Source organism: Colletotrichum graminicola (assembly GCF_000149035.1).
Source record: "Colletotrichum graminicola M1.001 genomic scaffold supercont1.29, whole genome shotgun sequence".
Taxonomy (NCBI): Eukaryota; Fungi; Ascomycota; class Sordariomycetes; order Glomerellales; family Glomerellaceae; genus Colletotrichum; species Colletotrichum graminicola.
Genome location: NW_007361033.1, coordinates 351702 through 367584, shown reverse-complemented (window position 1 = coordinate 367584; position 15883 = coordinate 351702). Strand labels below are relative to the sequence as shown.

General features: G+C 56.5%; 5 protein-coding genes across 5 annotated transcripts; 4 read left to right on the top strand and 1 right to left on the bottom strand.

Moving 5' to 3' along the window:
• Positions 1 to 285: 285 nt before the first annotated feature.
• GLRG_07241 (uncharacterized protein) lies at positions 286 to 1583 on the top strand (the record flags this gene model as incomplete). Its single annotated transcript, XM_008097926.1, has 2 exons — positions 286 to 351; positions 462 to 1583. The coding sequence occupies 2 exons, from the start codon at positions 286 to 288 to the stop codon at positions 1581 to 1583; spliced, it is 1188 nt and encodes a 395-aa protein (XP_008096117.1).
• A 308-nt stretch (positions 1584 to 1891) lies between these two features.
• GLRG_07240 (palmitoyl protein thioesterase) lies at positions 1892 to 2887 on the bottom strand (the record flags this gene model as incomplete). The annotated part of the gene is made up of 1 exon (XM_008097925.1): positions 1892 to 2887. One exon carries the CDS (start codon positions 2885 to 2887, stop codon positions 1892 to 1894), a length of 996 nt encoding a protein of 331 aa, XP_008096116.1.
• A 1214-nt stretch (positions 2888 to 4101) lies between these two features.
• On the top strand, positions 4102 to 4766 carry GLRG_07239 (uncharacterized protein; the record flags this gene model as incomplete). The annotated part of the gene is made up of 3 exons (XM_008097924.1): positions 4102 to 4256; positions 4360 to 4411; positions 4608 to 4766. The coding sequence occupies 3 exons, from the start codon at positions 4102 to 4104 to the stop codon at positions 4764 to 4766; spliced, it is 366 nt and encodes a 121-aa protein (XP_008096115.1).
• A 642-nt stretch (positions 4767 to 5408) lies between these two features.
• GLRG_07238 (C-type cyclin) lies at positions 5409 to 7473 on the top strand (the record flags this gene model as incomplete). Its single annotated transcript, XM_008097923.1, has 3 exons — positions 5409 to 6298; positions 6363 to 6570; positions 6625 to 7473. The coding sequence occupies 3 exons, from the start codon at positions 5409 to 5411 to the stop codon at positions 7471 to 7473; spliced, it is 1947 nt and encodes a 648-aa protein (XP_008096114.1).
• A 2972-nt stretch (positions 7474 to 10445) lies between these two features.
• On the top strand, positions 10446 to 12410 carry GLRG_07237 (NAF1 domain-containing protein; the record flags this gene model as incomplete). The annotated part of the gene is made up of 1 exon (XM_008097922.1): positions 10446 to 12410. One exon carries the CDS (start codon positions 10446 to 10448, stop codon positions 12408 to 12410), a length of 1965 nt encoding a protein of 654 aa, XP_008096113.1.
• Positions 12411 to 15883: the final 3473 nt, after the last annotated feature.

Sequence of the window (15883 nt, the reverse complement as noted above, 5' to 3'; positions counted from 1 at the left end):
GACGGTTTACCGAAATCCACGTTAAGCCCACCGGCGTGATGGCTGCGGTTAAACACCGGCCTTCACCGAGACCCTCACCTCGGTCGGTGTCGTGCACGGACCCATCGGCACCGGCGCTCTGGATCCGCCGATTAGACCTGATCCCTGCACCAAAAAAATTCTGGACGACCGTCTAAAGATTCTGGTTGCCCCCACCACATACATCTCTCTGTATCGGCAGAGATTGTACATCCCGACATTTACAGCCAGAACACCAGACGAGCCTCACACCCGTCAACCGTAGTAATGGCCCGCTCAAAGACTGTCGCCGTCGCATCCAAGGATGTCGCTCCCTCAATTGATCCCGAACAGGTAAATTCCCAACCCCGCTTCCGTCGCCGTTTGCCGCTTTGCGCAAGCCGCCCAAACCCGCCTCCCCCAAGACCGCGCGCAGCTAACGTGCGGAAAACAAAAACCAAAAGACCCTGAAGGCGTCCAAGGCTCTTCTGGCTCATATCAAGAAGGCCGCCAAGGAGAAGTCTGCAGAACCCGGCAAGAAGAACCTGCTCGCCGACCTCGACGATGAGGAGGCCAACGTCGCCCGGCAGCCCATCTGGCTGACCCTCACGACGAAGCGTCACATCGCCGACAGCGCCCGCCTCAAGCCCGGCAAGATCGCCCTGCCGCACCCGCTCAACACGGACGAGGAGTCGACGATATGCCTCATCACCGCCGATCCCCAGCGAGCCTACAAGAACATCGTCGCCTCGGACGAGTTCCCCGAGGCCCTGCGCAAGCGCGTGACCCGCGTCGTCGACCTCGCCCACCTCAAGTCCAAATTCAAGCAGTACGAGGCCCAGCGCAAGCTCTTCGCCGAGCACGACATCTTCCTCGCCGACGACCGCATCGTCAGCCGCCTGCCCAAGGCCCTCGGCAAGACCTTCTACAAGACCACCGCCAAGAGGCCCGTCCCTGTCGTCCTCTCGGCCAGGGCCCCCCGCGACGCCGACGGCAAGCGCGCCAAGCCCCAGGAGAAGAAGACCCCTGGCACCGTCAACGCCGGCACGCCGCAGGAGATCGCCGCCGAGATCGAGAAGACTATCGGCGCCGCCCTCGTCAGCCTGACGCCCTCCACCAACACCGCCATCCGGATAGGCTACGCCGGCTTCTCCGCCGACCAGGTCGCCGAGAACGCCACGGCCGTCGTCAATGCCCTCGTCGAGAAGTGGGTGCCGCAGAAGTGGCAGAACGTCAAGAGCATCTACATCAAGGGCCAGGAGACGGCCGCCCTGCCCGTCTGGCTGACGGACGAGCTCTGGCTCGAGCAGAAGGACATCGTCGCCGACGACAGCGAGCAGGCCAAGGCCATCAAGGAGAAGGCCAACGTCGGCAAGAAGCGCAAGTCTCTCGGCTCCGCCGCCGAAGGAGACGACGAGGAGGCCGGCGGCAAGCCCAAGCCCAAGAAGGCCAAGAAGGCCGCCAAGGAGGCCGCCCAGAAGGCGCTGCCCGAGAGCAACGACGACGTCCTCGACAAGCAGATCTCGGAGCGCAAGGAAAAGCTGAGGAAGCAGAAGGCCAAGGCCAAGGCTGCCCTGGACAACTAAAGAAAAAGCTTTTGCGCCATGCTTTGAAAAAAAAAAAAGACTCCTCCTTTTACCGGAAAGAGAAAAAGAGACGGACGGTTTTACGTGCGGGATTATACCATGCATGGCTTTATGGCGTACGGCGTTGGTTCAAACAAAATAACCATTTTCACTCAAGTGGCCAAGGATTGATCGATAGAAAGAAACTAGTGCTGTACAAATTTGCCCGTTTTGCTCCCAGCGTGTCCTGTTCGTCTCAACTTAACATTATCGTACCAGTTTTGTCCCCCACCATACCCCCCCTCTCAGCTAAACTCGTGATGCCGAACTTACAGCTCCTCGCTGAGGAAAGCGGGCTTCGCCTCGGCCTCGAAGTGCTTCTTGTAGGGGCCAAAGAACTCCTGGATGGTCTTGTTGAGGCTCTTCTGGGACAGCCGCATGTGCTCGCCGGGGACCTGGCGGAAGCGCAGGCCACCCTTGCGGTCCAGCTCCCGGAGGCCGATCCAGTCCTCCTTGTAGATGGCCCTGGCGCGCAGCGGCAGGCTCTCGGTGCCGTTGACCTCCTCGAACCAGGACGTCTCCTTGGGGATGACGGTGGTGTCGTCCTCGAACATGACCATGACGAAGTTGGCCAGGCTGGCGAGGTTCTTCTTGTACCGGGCGTTCTTGAGCTCGCGCTCATTGTTGATGTCGGCCAGGAAGTTGGACGACTCGAGGTACTTCTCGTACTGGGCGGGGTCGGGGTCGCGGTAGTACTGGGCGGGCACGAGGCGGTTCTGGACGAAGCCGGACCAGGTGTTGAAGCGGAGCAGGGCCATGGCGCCCTTGCAGAGCAGGTCGGAGTCGCCGCAGGCCTTGAACTCGACGATGCCGTTGTGCTGACTGCCGTAGGTGACGAGGGAGCGCACGGGGGGGTTGTTGCAGCGCTCGACGTAGCCGCGGAGGAACTGGCCGCCCTGAGAGAAGCCGATGGCGTCGATGGCGGGGGCGGTGGACAGGATGGGGTGCGCGGCGAGGGCCTCGCAGACCTGCTCGAGCTGCGTCGTCACGTTGCCGAAGAAGGTGGCGGACCGGTCGCTGTTGGGGTCGGTGCCGATCTTGACTGTGTAGACATAGGTGCCTGGGTTGATCTCCTCGGCCAGCTCGCCCACCTGCTTGATGCCTTCGCCATCGTACGAGTCGCCAAGGCCGTGCCAGATGACGAGAGGGATGGGGTGGTCGTCGGAGGCGTCGTCGGAGAGGGGCCTCTGGGGGGTTGCGGCCGAGCACGCGACGGCGGCCAAGGAACCGGCTGCGAGGAGCCTAGAAATGGAGAGAGATTTCATTGCGTTCGTATTGCGATCTCTGCTGCTGCGTGCCTAAACTATCAACTCTGGGACTAAAAATAAAATAAAAAAAATCAGCAAGCTTGGTGAATGCGAAGCTTGGTCCGGAAGGTCCGCTGAGCTTGATGCCAGAGGGGGAAGCAACTGTGACGAGGGAAAGCTAACGACACAAAGGCACAGACAGACGCTACAGGTGGGCGGCGGTTGGGTGAGCTCTCGGGGGCTCTCAGCTCTCTACCTTCCTATCACTCAAGCTTCCCATTGGCCACGGACAGAGCAACCCGGCAAAGGACAGTCATGGTCCGTGCCACCAAAGTCACGAGGTGCAGTGGCTTAGAAGCGTTACGGAGCCCCCAGCCTCTATATCTCGTCTAGCTTTGAGCTCGTTCTCTCTATGACCGGACTCCTTGGCATTACTGTCAACATCCGTCAAAGTCTTTGGAGAGGCCCGACTCTGCTCGTGCTCTCTGTTTCCAGCACCTAGAGCGGTGGCAATGCTCGCTGGGCCTTCTAGTGTCGGTCGACCTCTGCAGAGCTAGTCGGGCTCTCAGACGGTAGGGTAACCCCGTTGGAACGACGACTTCGATGACTGGAGGGTTCCACGTTAATGTGATGGCGGCGGTCCGTCCGACCACCACACGCGAGCAGGCGTGTGGTTGGCAGGTAGGTAGGTCCCAGGCTGGTGGTATTCCATAACCTCTGAAACGCGATTTGGAAGGCCTTGTTTCAAGCAACCACTCCCAAGCCTCCCGCCCAAGCCCTGCCCCTCTGGGTATACCAAGCATCACCCGGTACTTCGATGGCTGACGACGCTGAGGACCGAAGGGTGCATGAATGGCCTCGTGGCTGAGGAGCGTCGATCCGCCAATATTTCGGGGGGGGGGGGGGGGGGGGGGGGGTCTGAGGCTTAGACGTCATGTTCGTTTAACCGCTCTTAATTGATAGGCCAGGGATATTGCAAGTTGGGCCGGCCCGTCCTTTAAGTATCGATGAGCATCGCTTCCTGCTGGACCAAACATGAAACGCAGCAAGTTACCATCAAGAACGGATTACTAAAGACAAAGTCGTCCAGTTTCCTCTAATTTGAACATCCGCCCTCTTCGTCCGTTCCTCCCTTCAGACGTTTATTATCCGCATTCGTTTCTGTTTCCGTCTCCCCGCACAGATTACCAGACGTTCTTTTTTCCCCCTTTGAGAAACCACCAAACATCAAGATGCAGTTCTCCAAGGTTCTCTACGTTCTCCTCCCGGTTGCCGTTCTGGCAGCACCGTTCCAGACCTTTAAGATCCCGACATTGGACCCCAACACCGTTGCGCCCGAGGTCCCGGCCATCGACCGAAGGGCCCCTCAGGCGGACACGTGCGACGAGTAAGGAGGTTGTGATGGAGTGGCACCGAGTGAGCGGGGCAGTCAAGTCACTCAACGTCTACCCAACCGGACCGCCTGTTGACGGAGCATGGACGTAAATCAGCTTTGGATTGCTACTCGGTGTTGTTGTTTTGGCTTGTGAGATGGAGAAAATGGTACGTGGTGTATATATACACTTGACAGTTACACTCTCTTCCATCTACCTCACCTCTCGCCTGATCATTCGCATTCCCTCAAACGTTTCGAGACGAGAATGAGTTTACATATTAGTACCAAGCAACACTGATGTTCTTACTACCCCTGGTCATCGTCAGGACATACAGCTTAGCACAGCACTAACCCCATTGACAGATACCCCCTTTCACATATGTGCACATCTGGTCTAGCCCGCCGACTGCCCCGGGAGAGTTTTCCGGTGCTCACGGAAGATACCACTCGGGACCCAGAGCTCGCCAGCCGCACATTCTTCACTCAACTCCTTCCTGGTGGACAAAGATTCAGGTTCTTTGAGGTTGTCGGCGAAACGGAAACGCATTTGGGAAAGACCGTTATTATTGTACCTACCTTTTGGAGGCAGCCTTACCAAAGCCTGCCCAGGAAAATAGACACAGAATCGCTTTTGCTACCTTGACATCTTCTTTTCCTCATCCCTGGTGTATTGTCAGCCTCGTCCTCGCTGAGGCTTTCGCAGCACCGTTGCTTCTTTCGATATATGCTTTAGAGCCCATCTACGCCCATCCCGCCGTCTCCAGCATTTCGATATCACTCATTCCCCTGCTCGAAGTTTTGTACCCCTTGCGACTCATCCAGAAGAACAGTAGCTCGCCGCCGCGCCGCGATACTCTCTCTGGCTACCAGAAGTTGGAGGTGTAAAGACGATCTGCTGCTGTCTGCCGACCAACTCCACGACATATTTTCCCCTTGGCTTCGACGCGGTGAGTTGCTTGTCAACATTTTGCTTTCGAAATCACCACCCTCCATTGTCAAGACAAACTCATGATGCCTTTTTTTCTTCCTCTTTTTTTTCCCCCGCCGGGGGTTCTCCGCCCTGCCTCATTTTCAGCCGATGCTTGTGGTTATGCGCTTTCCCTTAATCACTTGCTGATACGCCATGGTCAATTACAGATGGCAACAGGGCCTGTCCCGCACGACATGGACACCCTCAATGGTTATCCAGTGCCAAGTGACATCTTGGCGCCCGGGGGTTTGGGCACCGAGGTGTTGGACATCTGCGCGGGTGGCCACCCCAAGCTGATCCGGGTTTTGTACCGGCAGGACTCTTCGGTCGTGCCGCCTCGGCTCCGGCTCCTGGTGGTGACCCACCCTGGATGGCAACCGTGGTCCGTGCACATTGCTGGACGAGTTGACTGGCACGCCTCCGATGCAGCTCCTGCACCTTTCACGCACCCCACCACGACTTTGACGGAAATCTACTTGGGCGTTCTAAAGCACTGGGGACGCAAGGTCTCAGAGGCTACGCGCAGACAGATTGAACTCCTTGCGCCCAACCACATCCTCGACCTGCCTCTCGACGGCGACGACGTTTTCTTCGAGGACTATAGCTGGATCACACCTCCCATCCGTCCAGCTCCGCATACGAACAAGAACTTGGACGACGTCGAGGACAAGACCAACACGAGTACCAAGACCGACGACGACGACGACGACGACGGTAACGACAATCAGGACGGCCTGGGTACCAGCTACTCTACAGGTCCGCTCTGGAACGACGAGGCCAACGAGGACAGCGACAAGATCATAGCTGGCTGTCCTGTCGAACGCGACGGCGACATCACAATGGCGCCTTCCGGCCCCAAGGCGCAGCAGAATGCTGGCGCTGCGAACCCTACCCCGACGCCTGCCCCCGAGCCTGCGGCCTCGAAGGGCCCGCACCCCGGTCACATTCAAGTGGCGTGCCAGTATACCAGCGAACAGAGATTGAGACGCATGCTGCGAGACAATAAGAGTGATCCAGCCAGGGAGGATAACTACCGTCTTCAAGGAGTACAGCTCATCGATAATATCCGAACCTTGCTACATGTGTACGCCGGGCCCTGTCCTGCTGCAATTTTTCTCGGACACTAACACTGACTTTATTCTCTCTAGCCCCGTCAAGACTTTCGACACCGCCTGCGTCTACTACCACTGGTTCAGACTGTCGTTTCGCGACGCCGAGTACAACTACCAGGATGCCGCCGTGGCTGCGCTCTTCCTTGCCTGCAAGGTTGAGGATACCATCAAGAAGTCCAAGGAGCTCCTATGTGCTGCGTACAACATTAAGAACCCTGACCATACCACGACCCAGGACGACAAGGTGCGTGAAGAGAACTCCCTCTGCCTGTTGGGATTATGACTAACCCACCTGCAGATGTTTGAGCAACCCTCCAAGATCATCATAGGCTTGGAGCGCTTGGTCCTCGAGACCGTCGGCTTCGACTTTCGTTGCCGTTACCCCCAATCCGCTTTGCTCAAGGCCACGAAGAAGATCATGGGCCCCGACTCAAAGAAGATCTTCTCTGTCGCGATGGACATGAGCGTGGATTTATACAAGACCTTCGCCCCGATCAAGCAGACGAGTTTTGCCATGGCTTTGGGCTTGCTCGAGCTAACCGCTCGAATCCTCGGCGAGGGGGTGGACAAGATCGAACAGATCAACTACGCCGACTTCCACACGACTCGCCAGAACGTGGTCGAAACCGTGCTCGACCTGCTCGACCTGTACACGCAGCATGGCAAGTCCACCAAGCTTGGCAACAAGTTCGACCTGAACAAGTTCATCGAGGTCAAGATCATCATTAATAACGAGGTCGACAACACTCCGAACCTCGCGCGGTATGCCCACTGGTGCAACAACTGCGACGGCGGCGAGGACGAGAACCTATCCAATGGCGTCTCGGTCCTCAAGAACATCTCATTCTTTGGTAGCAACAGCGCTAAGCGCAACGGACGCAACCAGGACGGCACGATGCGCTTCGTCTTTGATCCGGAACAGGCCCGCCAGGAGCGCAAGGAGGTCGAGGCGTATTATCGCGACGAGTACGAGGAGTACGAGGTCGAGGTTGAGGTTCCCATCGAGCCGGAGCGCCCGAACCATAACAATCACAACAACCATAACAACCACCGTGACAAGCGGCACGACGGCGGCGGCGGCGGCGGCGGCTGGGGCGGCCCGAACCACCACCGGCGCAATCGTGGTAAGGGCCGTGGCTACTACTGATTCGCACGCACTGGGCTACCATCGCTCCCCCCGTTTGTACCCCTTTCTAGTCTATCACTTTTGCTGGTACCCTTTACGATACGTCTGCAAAGGATCTGGAAAGGAGGGAATTTTGTCTGAGTTGGGTCTGGCGTTGACGGTAGATACCCCATGGGAAAACTGGCATGTTTTTTCGGGACGGAAAAGAGAAAACATCTTTGCTTTGCGGGGCAGCTCGCCCACCCGCACCGTATATGTACACATGTCTGGATTACAGGATCGATGCAGCAACGCTTGTGTAAGTAGATAGGAACCGAAAAAAGATTTTGCTCTCGACAGCCTGTTGGCAGGCCAGAACAAACATGGAGCAGCAGCGAAGCTCCATTGCACACCTCTAGCTAAGAAGCACGCCTTTACGGGAACGACTTGGGTGGTTCGTCGGGTCAAGACGTCGTTCAAGCTGTCCCAGGGCCGTCGTCCATACTTTATGAGGCGGGCGCTCAGTCATCTACCAGGCTGCACTTTTACGAATTTCGAGGAGCAATCCTCACCCGATCTGAGGATGGAGCATGCTCAGGAATCGTTGTCATCTATCGAAGATGGCCAAGTCTACGCTCATGTCCGGTTGGCAGCTACCCGGGGGGTGGCGACTTCATCCAAATTCAAGTTGGCAGAGTCAAGATTTACACTAGAGCGAGAACGTCTTGCTTTTATTTTATTTTTTATCACAATCAGGCACAAAGACTATATTGTCTGGTTTTCAACGGCCTTCTTCATTCTACGAAGGACCAAGGCAATCCCGCCAATGTCCGAATGGTTTACCAGGACATGATCATATCCGGCCTAGCCCTAGGACTCTAAGCCGTGTATGCAATCTCTTGGATGGAGCATCACTGGCCAATGTTTTCCTATCCGATAGCCTATCATAACGGCAGCCTTTCGTCGTGAGGTTCGCGCGGTCGGTATCATCTGACTGACAGGCTAGTATTATCAGTCCACACACAATCATTCCAAGGAAGCAATAGCATGTTTAAAAAAATGCACGTACTATGAAAGGCCTCCGTGTAGTAGTCGATGCCATCCGTTTTCCCCTCGGCAGAAAGAACTCAGCCCAATGGACGACACCCTGGATTGGTTTCTTCATGGAGAATTTTCCATAGACTCCCATGATGTTTACACTGACCGCATACCTCGCTTGCTTTGTAATAAACATCAGTATCTGTGTCAAGTTAAACTCGACACGCATTAGAGGCGTTATTCCCATATCAGAATGACTGGACATCTCCGGGATCGGAAGTGCTCATTATCTCATAGATGGAGAACCTCAAGAGGCAACGTCGATTACTTAGGTGCTGTTATTGGGACATTCTCATTCATTTAAGCCGATACACTCTTCGGTGTCGGTCCAAGGTCTCGGTAGACTTGCTTCTCATCAATCTCCAACCTACGTAGATCTGAAAGTCCCGCCACTTCCGGGTTCTCTCAGATGGCACCATCTAACAAAAGTCTGGAGGGTCTGGGTTTAAGCGGACACTAATACTCCTTACAACATGCCGTATCCTGAACACAAGATCTAATGGCACCGTATCCAAAGAATGCAAGAAAAATTTCCTCAATGCTACGCTTGTAGAAGTTTGTACGAAAGCACCTACCTGGTAGAATGTCTAGCTTGAAACTATTGTGTCTACAATGAAATCCGGGGCGCTGATATATTTTGCCTCAGCAGGCTTCATCAGATATATGTCTATTGCCCGGGTTATATGCATGTGCAATAGAGGGCAGGTATTCCTTGCAGTGCTCGCACCCCATCATATGCCTGGTGTGGAGTTTCAAGAACCAATTCATTGGACATCTGTCACAGGACATATTAGGCGTTAATTACTGCCCGTAATTAACGGCGTCGTTTTTGCGACAACATCATATGCTGACTTATAATTCCGCGAGAGACGGTTATTGTTTTCATTGAGGACACGAGGTGTCATCTCTGGCTTTTCTCCAGGATAAGAATGGGGTTTGTTTAGAAAAGAAGATCCGTCTCCAACAACTGCAGGATCGACGAGTACAAAGTCGAATCTATAAGCAGGATATCGAATGTCCAAGGGCGAGCGGCTAGTGAGATAAAGCGCTGCTGCGCTCGCGTTACCAGGACTTAGATATCCAGACTACGTTATCTTGGAAAGGATGCAGGACAGGCGTAGATAGTCATGTAGTTATATTCAGAAATGATTCCATCCTGAAGGACCGGCAGTTACGGTTAGTCACAAAGTCAAGAAAGGGCATCTGGCAATTAGCAAAGCTCCTCAAGCAAGCTTCCTCCATCTGGACTTTCACAGTTCGATACTCTAACACCCCCCTCCCTCCAAAAGATGGACATAGCTTTCACCAACGCCCGTGGCTCATGGGATTGCTAGGCATGGTCTCGTGAGTTGGTCACTGAACGTTCCAGGCCACAGGTCGTGAGTATGAATCTCACAATAAAATCCTTGATCGTTACACCTGGGGTTGGTAAGAGCCTCCGGGATTTTCATAGGTCTATATCTTCGGATAAAGGCCGGACCTTGTCCATCCCCCCCCCCCTGATATACTATTATTATGGTGATTGCTATCTTTTATTCACTTCCCTGCTTGGAATATCTGGTTTCGGGGCAAAGGTGACGATGGGGAACGTGTTGAAACCAGAAATGCGGGTGTAAGTCCAAGGTGACTCTTTTTGGGAGCAGGTGAGGTGGGGGGAACGGCGCCAATGCAGGACTGCTCCACCTTTATTTTTTTATCGCTGAGTTGACCCCACTAAAATTTTCTTATCGGTCCCCCGGTTCCCTCGATTTCTTTTGCGCTCCCGAGTCTCCCATCCATCCAAAGGTCTGTTTGTTTCCCAATTGTGAACGCGCGTTAGAGAACTCTTCGCAGTTCGATTCAGACTTACAAGAAGCAACATAATTTCCAGCAGAAAGTGGAAGCGATCACCGGAATACTTGCCAAACGCCGGGAACATGTCGGGCTTTCAGATCCCCGGCCTGGGGTTCGCGAAACCCAACGAGACGCTGCCGCCTCTGCCACCCGATGTGCTCGCAGCAGCGGCCAGCTTCGAGGGCATCGACACCGGTACCGGCGTCCAGGCCCAGAAGAAAGAGGAGAAGCAAGAGCAGACGCAGGAACAGAACGAGGACACAACAATGGGAGAGAACACCATGGAAACCCAGCCCGCCGCCGCGACGGCTGAAGCTCAGCCTGCCGCTGCGCCAGAACAGGCCCAGCCCAGCGATCCCGAGGCTATGAACGTCGACGAGGCCACCGAGCAGCCCTCCCTTACCGACGCCCTCGAGGCCATGATCGGCGGACTTGACCCTACGCCCCCCGTCCAAGCTCCCGCAGCGGCACAAGAAACCCCCGTAGCGGCGGCCCAAGACACTTCGGCGCCCCAGCCGGTCGAGGGCGCCAATGCCGCTGCTGCCGCCGTCGTCGTCGCCGTCGCCGCAGAACAACCCGCCGCCGTAGAACAGCCTCCTGCTGCCGAAGGCGAACACCCCGAGTGGGAGATCGACTCCTCGCCCTACGAGTCCTCGTCAGAATCGAGCAGCGACGACTCCTCGTCCGACGAGGAGTCCGAGGCCGGCGGCTACCAGCTGCTCGGCGTGGAGGAGACGGCGCGCATGTTGATGGAGATGGAGGGCGGCTCGGACGACGAGGGCGGCAACGAGGGCGGCAAGGCCGGCACGTCAGGCCACCTCCGGACCAAGAACGAGATGGTGGTCGAGACCATCCCCAAGCCCGACGTCACGCTCGCGGCGGACGACAAGGTCGAGGCGCTTGGCCTCGTCGACCAGATCGTCGACAACATCATGGTCATCAAGGCCTTCACGCCGGGCGAGTACCAGGTCCTCGACACGGGGTCCGTGCTCTGCACCGAGGACCGCAAGGTGTTCGGTGTCGTCTGGGAGACGATCGGCAAGGTGCTGCAGCCCATGTACACCGTCATGCTCTCGACCGCCGACGAGATCAGGGAGGCCGGCCTGGCCGTCGGCGCCAAGGTGTACTACCCGCCCGCGCACGCAAAGTTCGTCTTCACGCAGCCGCTCAAGAACCTCAAGGGCTCCGACGCGAGTAACATCCATGACGAGGAGGTGGCCGAGGACGAGATGGAGTTCTCGGACGACGAGAAGGAGGCGGAGCACAAGAAGCAGGTCAAGCAGAAGAAGAAGGAGGCAAGGTTCGGCAAAGGCGGCGGCGGCGCCGAGGGGCGGGGACGCGGCGGTCGGGAGCCGCACCCGCTGCGCAACGAGGTCAGCGCGCCGCCCGTGGAAGGCGGCCTCAACTACGACGACGAGGACGACGGCCCGTACAAGCCGCTCGCGCGGCCCCCCGGTTTCGGGCAGGTTCCGCCGACACAGCAGACCTTCACGACGGAACCCGAGCCGGGCAGGTTCGGCGGCCGTAGGGGCGGCCGAGGTGACTTCAGGGGACGCGGCGACAGAGGCAGAGGAGGCCGCGGCCGCGGACGAGGCGGTCACGGAGGGAGGGGAGGGGCGGACCACAGGGACGGATACTCGGCGCCCCCGCACCAAAGGCATCATTCGTCGCAACAGGAGGGCGGCGGCGGCCTACAGCAGCCTCAAGGACAATGGGGTGGCAACGGCGGCTACCAAGCCCCCCCCCCTCCCCCCCCGCAGCAGACCGTGCCGGCACCGGCGGCGCCTGCGTTCAACTTCCCTTTCCCTGGCTTGCCGGTGCAGGCGGGACAGCAGGGCTTTCCCGCCGTCCCGCCGCCGCCGCCTGGCTGGCCGGCGCAGGGCGGACAGACGGCGCAGAACCCGCAGAGCGGCGCGTATATCAACCCGGCCTTCTTCGCGGCGTTGCTGGGTCAGATGCAGCAGAATCAGGGACAACAACCGCCTCAGCAGCCTCAGCAGCCTCCTCAACCACCGCATCCATGGGGCGCTCAGCCGCCTCCGCGGTGAACTGGCGGAAGGGGGAAAATGTTTGGAAGAACATGTGCAGTGGCTAGAGGACCTCCGTCGAGGAGTAGAACGGCAGGTCTCGACCTGTTTAGATGCGCTCTTCAGTATCCGGACGCGGCCGACGACGAGGCGAGTTGGACCAGGCACTGTAGTGTTCTAAAGGACTGGACACTCTTGTGCTCTGCCCGCGACGAGCGCGGACGTCCCACGCAAATGAGGCCTCGAAGCCAGGGGCGCGAACCGTGCTGGGTGGCTTGGCTTGCCAGCCCACCCAGGTTCGGAGCTGAAAAATAAAAATAAAAAAATAAAAATCGAATAGCGAATCGCCAAAACAGCCATGTTGGATTAGTAACGGACGACGATGTCTCTAAAACGCACCTAGAACGGAAGAGACGGCCTAGTCTAGGGAATAGATAAAAGTTGATGTATTCAAGGCCGTGCGTGTTTGCTGGAACAGCAGAAAATGCTGGCCCCCCAAGGCTTAAGCTACTTACGCCTGGAGTAATCGGGCTGGCGTGTGTGACATGTTTATTCTCGACGGCTTTCGATGGCCATTCGCCACCCGGCTGCCTGCATGGAAGATTGAGCGTTTCGAGCAAGGGGAGTCTGATGGGGAGACGACACGAGACGCCCAGTAGCGAAGCTAGATTACGTGGGTAGGCCCGAAGGACGCAAGTGGGTCACCACCGGCCCTGCATTTGTTTCTCCCAAATAACCGGAGCGAGCCACTCCGTCAGACTGGGCTTGAAGTGCTTGAAACAATGGCCGCCACCACCGGCACCTGGTCGGGGTGGTTGTCGAGTGACGTTGCACAGCAAGCAGTAAGATGAGTGTGAAGACCTACGGCACCGAGGCCTGTTTGACCGCGTCCCTGGGCCAGAGTTTGGACCCGGTGGGTTCTGTCATGAAAGCGAACCAATCCTTCGACTTCTGGAGAGGCTCCTCCATTCGTGATGTCCGAATATTTGTTGGTTGCACGTGGTGCTTTCCTTTAAAGTCACATTCGGGTCTATTACAGGTATATTCCCCCCCCCCTGGAAATTGCTCGCAGATTTTCCATCAACCCTTCGCCTGTTGCCGCATGGGTGACGGCGGGATAAGGTTGGCAGTGGGCTGAGGGAGAGTCGGTCATTTTGAGTGTGGAGATGGGCATCAGAAACGAGTGGAAGTTGCCGGGCATCAGGACCCTGGGCCAGCGGCACCCGGTACTTGACTGGGGCTGTAGATCCTGGGGAGAAGAGACAAGGCAAAAGGCGGCCCTAGGGGGGATACCTAGGCTGGTTTGTTTCAGAAATATGATCAATCTCAGTCCCCATTGTGTCGCTGACGTCAAGGCAGGCACATGTCTTGGAATTCTCGCCCCCAATGTAGGGCTCTTCTTCAAAGAGGCGCGGTAAGGCTCTCGGGAGACGAGTAAAGGGGTTGGAAACTTCTGAGTGCAATCCGTCGCTGACAGGAGCATAGAATGTGGCATATAAGTTGGTGGAGGAGGCCATCCATAGTTGCTTCTTCTCTTCCTTCCGGGGAGACATTGATGGGATGAGCTGTCGACTGTCGCTTGTCAGGTGCGACATGTGTGAGGAAGGCACTGGTCATGGCAGGCTCATTTTAGAGTTTCCGGGCCGAAACAGCTGAGATGATGATAGGCAATGCGGCGTGGGAACTGCATACACGCTAACGCCAACGCCGACCACAAGAGGCTTGAGCCAGGGCAGAGAGAGAAGCGACGGTGAAATCTATTTCGGTGCATTCGTATTTTTTCTCTCTTCTTTTTTCCTCTTAATGCGGTGGCCTGCATGAGGAGGGCAGGTGTGCTAGGCTTCTCGAAGGGAACTGTAGCGCTGCCGTTTGTAGAGAGAAAATAAAAAGCGTTTAGATATTGGTACAAAAACTGCGCTGTGTAGGTAGGTAGTAGTGGTAGTAGTAGTAGTTGTGCAAGGGAAAGGGGGAAGGGCGCTTGTGGGTGTGATGCCTGCCTGCACTTGGATTTTGGGGCAGTTGGGCAACCCATGTCGTTGATGTACCCACCTTGAAGAATATGATTGGATAAAGATGGGAGGAACCCCGAGCAAACAATCTCGTTTATTCCCAAGTCGGGGTGTGGTGGGTCTAGGCCGGCGAGTTTTATGGCCAACCAGGTGGTGCTGGGACCTGACGTGAAGACAGGGGTAGAGGGAAGCCCCTGCTTTAGCGCAGCATGTGCATTGCGCGTTGCGCTGATGAAGATGGGCGCCGGTGTGGATGTGGATGGATAGATGGGAAATGCGACCGACCGGGTGCTGGGCTTGCGCGCAATCGAGTGAGGGATTTGTAAGAGTGAATGTGACGGCATTGCGGCCGCTATCGCGCAGGGAGACAGAAGACGAGGCTATACCCAACATACCCGTATGTTTTCCTCACCACTGATGACGGTTCGGTTGCTGTGCGAGCAGCGCAGCGGGCAAACAAACAGACGTCGGTGCCACCATCGTGAAATGTCTTGTTTGCTGCCATCGGCGTGTTCCCTCAACGGCGCAAGGGAGGACAAGAAAGGAGAGAAAACAGGGCGGGTGGGTGAAACGCTGACTCGGGAAGTGGCTGTGAGTACGTATCTGAGGTACGGAAACTATAGCCGACTACGTATGTAGTAGTATACGGAGTACTAGGTGTATGTACGGAGTACTCTGTAGGTGAGGAAGTACTACTACGTAGGGAAATAGGGAAGTAGGTACGGTACTAATTCCTATGTATCCCTACCGGTATGTATGCATTGTCCAAGGACCGTTGGTTTCCGGGACCGCCACGCCACTGCCTATTCCGTATCCCCTGTGCCTCGTGCTTGTGGTCGTTCGTCTGTCGGGTCCCCCATTGTTGGATATTTTTGTTGGTTTACGCAGTGTTATTGTTGTTGTTTCTTTCAAAGTGCAAATTGTGATCTGAGCGCCCGCATGCGCTCTCTCCGCACTAAGCGACACCAAGCAACACCCCCGGAGGGACTAACACACGGCAGTGACTGACTGCATGGGCAGCAAGGGGAGCCATGGCCTCTCTTTCCATGGCACCACGCGCGCACGCAAGCGCGCCATTCCCTTCTTATCCTGGCTTTCTTCACGGGCCTCGCCGTCGCTACCTGACTTTCGGCCATCCCCCCCCCTCCCCCCCCCCCCGGGTCGAGAGAGAGAAAGAGAGAGAGAGAGAGAGAGAGAGAGCGAGAAAGATAGAGAGTCGGTCTTCTAAGCATTTGCCCTGTTTCCTACCGTGTGCCTGTCTTCCCGGGGGGTTGAGTGCCGTCAGGTACCTACGTAGGTAGTACTACGTAAGAACTCATCCAGCTTGGGTCCGAAGTGCAACAAGGACCTTCATCCAATCCATCGTCCACCCGCTCAGACCCTTGTCAACTTCCGTCCAACTTTGCTCGGGGCCCTTTCCCAATCATCCCAGCGTATATGCCTTGAACTGCATGCAACCTCGACGTGCCCGTTTCCCTTCTTCTC